Raw genomic sequence first — 4,224 nt, 5'->3', positions numbered from 1 at the left:
TTGCGCTTGGCGTGCTCCGTGTAGGTGACCGCGTCCCGAATCACGTTCTCCAGGAACACCTTGAGCACACCGCGGGTCTCCTCGTAAATCAGGCCAGAGATCCGCTTAACGCCCCCACGCCGAGCTAGACGCCGGATCGCCGGCTTGGTGATGCCTTGGATGTTATCTCTCAAGACCTTGCGGTGGCGCTTAGCGCCCCCTTTGCCGAGGCCTTTTCCGCCCTTTCCTCTGCCAGACATGATCGCTACAGCCGGGAAGACAGCTTCTGTCAGGGCGAGGGCCGCCCTCCCCTGATATACAACACTATCGGACCTGATTGAAAACCGAAAGCGCGCCGGCGGGAAGCGTTCTCAATTGTCCCCGCCCTCTCGACATTTCGTCATTTCTTTGCTGTTTTCCTCTTCTTCCTTCTCAGGTCCCTCTCACTCTCACCCTTTTTTTTTCCCCCTTCATCACTACGCCATAGTCCCCGGGAGAATTCAGATCCCAACCCGCGGCGTCCGGATTCTGCGGTGGCTTTGGCCTGTGTCTGGTCTGGGGACGCCCGGAAGGCATTGCACCGGGGCTAAGAGAAAGGTCTGGAGGGAGCCCCAGGAAGAGCAAACGGAGACCGGAGACCGGCAGGAGCGCGCCAGCTCAGCATTTAATCCTGACGAACGGATTCCCAGCGTTGCTTATTTAAACTTGCAGGAGGCGCCGTTCCGACGATGAGGCGAACACTCGAGAGGCGACCTCAAGAGCAGCGGTGCCGGGGATCTGTGCACCGGGGGACGGCGGGAGGGGGTGGCTTCGCCGTAATTCCCGGCCCTAGGCTCTGTTTTGTTGGACCGAGCCGCTCTGTTTTCGCTCACCCGGGAGAGATCCGGTCCTGGGAAAACGTCTCGGCACGCTGCCGAGCTTTCTCGTGGAGGTCAGCGAATCCCGACACGCTGTCAGTCAAAGCCGCGGTGGGAGAAGCAAAACGGTTCTCCCTTGGTATCGGAGGGGGATTGATTGGCTCCAGGGCTCCCGCCGACACCAAAGTCCGGGATGCTCAAGTCCCTTGTAGTAAATGGCATAGGATTCGCATGTAACTGCACAACCTCCCGTGTACTGTGAATAGTCTCTAAATTACCTTATGACACCTAACCCAGTGCAAATGCTATGTAATTGTTATACTGTTTTTGTTTTTACTATCTTTTGTTGTACTGGGTTTTAAAACAATTCGTTTGTTTGATACTTTCGATCTTGAGGAACCGGCGTATATGGAGGGCCTGCTGCAAGCATAGGGAAGACCGAGGCATGTTCTGTGCATCCCTTTCTGCAGATCCTCTAAATCGGCCTTTGTTCTCAACCAGGAATTAGTGCCCCACTGTGTCCTTTGGAGGCCCCACATGGAGCCTGCAGTTTGCCAAATTGGGTCTTGCAAGAGGACTATCCGCTCTATACTGAGAGTAATTACCGTAAAGTGCGCTATGAAATTGGTTGGGGTTCTTACGGTTAACATGTTTATTACTGTATCAGGGCCCTCTGTAGGGGAGTCTGAGAAAATGTCCTGGTTTCCGCTGAAACAATCGTGTTTTGTTGAGGATTTTTTTCCGAAGAATATTTTTAATAACTTCTGTGCCCTGTTTAATCTCTCCCTTGGCTCCACCTTCTGTATGCTCGTAAGTCTTGAATCTATATTCAGACTTCTAGACTCGAAACACGTAGGCTCACCTGGTGGCTTTTCAGTCATTTTAAGCTCAAAACTCTAAATCTCCCCAAATCAAAATGTTTTAACTTAGAATCTCCAGGGTGTGAGATTTGTTCCTTACTGGCAGTGATTTCCGTATGTCCTTTATTCCCCCTTTTTTTTTCCCCTACTGTTAGGTAGATGTCAAATTCTAACCACTCCTTTGAGTTACTCATCTCAGAGTGCTCCCATTTATTTATTTATTTAGAATCAGGATCTTACTCTGTCACCCAGGCTGGAGTGCAGTGGTGCAATCTCGGTTTAAACCCCGAGTCTGTGGTATTTTGTTATAGTAGCCCTAGAAACTTACACAGGATTCATGGTCTGCCAAAGTCTCTTTCCCTGCTTAGACCCACGATGGATGGTGGGATCCTTGTGATAGGTACTCTGTGAGTTAGAAGTAGCAATGACTTAGAGCTGTTGAGTACAACACCTTTGCACCCAGTACCTCATCCACTGAATTTTGTTTTCAAAGATATACTCTGAAAATCAGAGGGTGAGCGATTCTCCAGTATCTCAGAGCCCTTAGTGGCTAAGCAGACCACTGAGCATGTAGTTTTCTAGGTCAGGGCCCTCTCCCCAAAGAATCATACCCTCTGGCTGAACTGAACCTAAATCAGGTTTAAAACTAGCAGATGCCAACCAATTTAAAATTCCAAAGATATCTAAGACCTGCCCATGGCCCTGGGATTTGAGAACAACCTGTGCATGTCATGACTATGGCCATTCAGGAATCTCTAGCTTAGTGGGAATGTCTATGTCCTACCTTCACCCTTCTCACTCGTCCGCCCACATCTACCCCTCCTATGACAATGAAGTGCTCATTCTCCAAATTCAGCACTGTGAAAGAAGGCAGAGAGGAAGGTGCACTGGAGAGTCTAAGACCTGGTCTCTCTTGGCTGGTGTAGGACAGTGGAGGCCCTCACTACTTGGTCTTTTCTGGTTTACTGTCAAAGGTTGAAGCTGGGGCCTTGACCGCCTCCTGTTCTCTGTTCCCAGGCCACTACACAATAGAAGCTCTGGGCTTTGACCCTGGAAAGGTTCCATGGGTCCTCCCCTCAGCCCAACTGAGCCCCCTGCCCTCACATTGGGTGAGGAAAGGATACGCAGTGTGAACAGGTATATAAACACTCGCTGTGAGGAAGTGCAGCCTGTCTGACCCAATTGCTCTCACCCAACCTAGGATCAAGCCATGGCAGGACACTGTTTCCTTACCTATCAGCAACTATCTTGGGGATTTCCCCACAGGGCCAGGGCAACAGAATCTGGTTCTGACTGTGACCACGGACTGGAAGGGCCATAAGGAATTCTCCAGTGCTGATGGGGTTTCCGAAACTGTCACAGAGTTTAGTAACAGCTTTGACACCTTTTGGTAATAGGACAAAGTTAACACTGCTGCCACTATTCTGCAAAGGCCAAACTTCCTAGGCCCCTTAGGAAACTTTTGGTTTGGGACACTGGGGCAAAGTAGTACACAATTTTTTCATGTCAATATCAAAATGTAATCATTTCAGATACACAGAGTTCCCCACTTTCAGATTAGTCTTAAAGAAAAGAAAACTGGCCGGGTGCAGTGGCTCATGCCTGTAATTCCAGCACTTTGGGAGGCTGGGGTGGGTGGATCACCTGAGGTCAGGAGTTTGAGACAAGCCTGGCCAACATGGCAAAACTTCATCTCTACTAAAAGTACAAATAATAATAATAATCAGGTGTGGCAGGCACCTGTAATCCCAGCTACTCAGGGGGCTAAGACAGGAGAATCACTTGAACCCAGGAGATGGAGGTTACCGTGAGCTGAGATAGCACCATTGCACTCCAGCCTGTGCCACAAAAATGAGACTCCATCTCAAAAAAAAATCAAGTACAGAGCAATGCACATTCTCTTGAAAATTCTCATGATGTCCAGCCTGGTTTCAGGGAAAGCCTGCCCTGAAACTGGTATTATTACTTAGACTTTGGGTCCTTCGATCAGAGTCCATGATGTCCTCAGCTAAGTCAGTGCTAGAAGTGGACAGAAATGAAGTGATGCATGTGAGAAAATTGTAGAATAGCCGGGCGCGGTGACTCACGCCTGTAATCCTAGCACTTTGGGAGGCCGAGGTGGGTGGATCACCTGAGGTCAGGAGTTCGAGACCAGCCTGGCCATCATGGTGAAACCCCATCTTAAAAAAAAATTAAAAAAAAAAAAAATGTACAGTACACTTATTAAATTCTAGTCTCATCAGTTGTTTTTAAGTTTGTTTCTGCAATTTAGGATAACCCTGTCAGGTCTCCATATGCAAGCCTGGAGCCCGAATGTCAAGTCTCATATGCAAGCCTGGAGCCTGAAAGCCTGAAGTCCTGCCTGCCCCCCAGCTGATGTATCCCACCCCCTGCCTGTGTTTGTCATTGGCCCATCGGAGCTTCCCCAACAAGCCCCTCACCCAACCCTGCCATCTTAAATGTTTTTATGATAATGTAAATACCTCTCACACAACCCTGCCATCTTAACTGTTCTTATGATAATGTAA

General features: G+C 49.1%; 1 protein-coding gene across 1 annotated transcript; it reads right to left on the bottom strand.

The window, feature by feature from the left end:
• Nucleotides 1–2: 2 nt before the first annotated feature.
• On the bottom strand, nt 3–366 carry LOC119473821 (histone H4 type VIII; the record flags this gene model as incomplete). Its single annotated transcript, XM_037744872.1, has 1 exon — nt 3–366. A coding segment is annotated over exon 1 (237 nt), but the record flags the coding sequence as incomplete, so codon positions are not given.
• Between the last annotated feature and the right edge of the window lie 3,858 nt (nt 367–4,224).

The sequence above is a fragment of the Cebus imitator genome, unplaced genomic scaffold (assembly GCF_001604975.1).
Source record: "Cebus imitator isolate Cc_AM_T3 unplaced genomic scaffold, Cebus_imitator-1.0 Scaffold188, whole genome shotgun sequence".
NCBI lineage: Eukaryota > Metazoa > Chordata > Mammalia > Primates > Cebidae > Cebus > Cebus imitator.
This window is presented reverse-complemented; position numbering and strand designations above follow the sequence as displayed.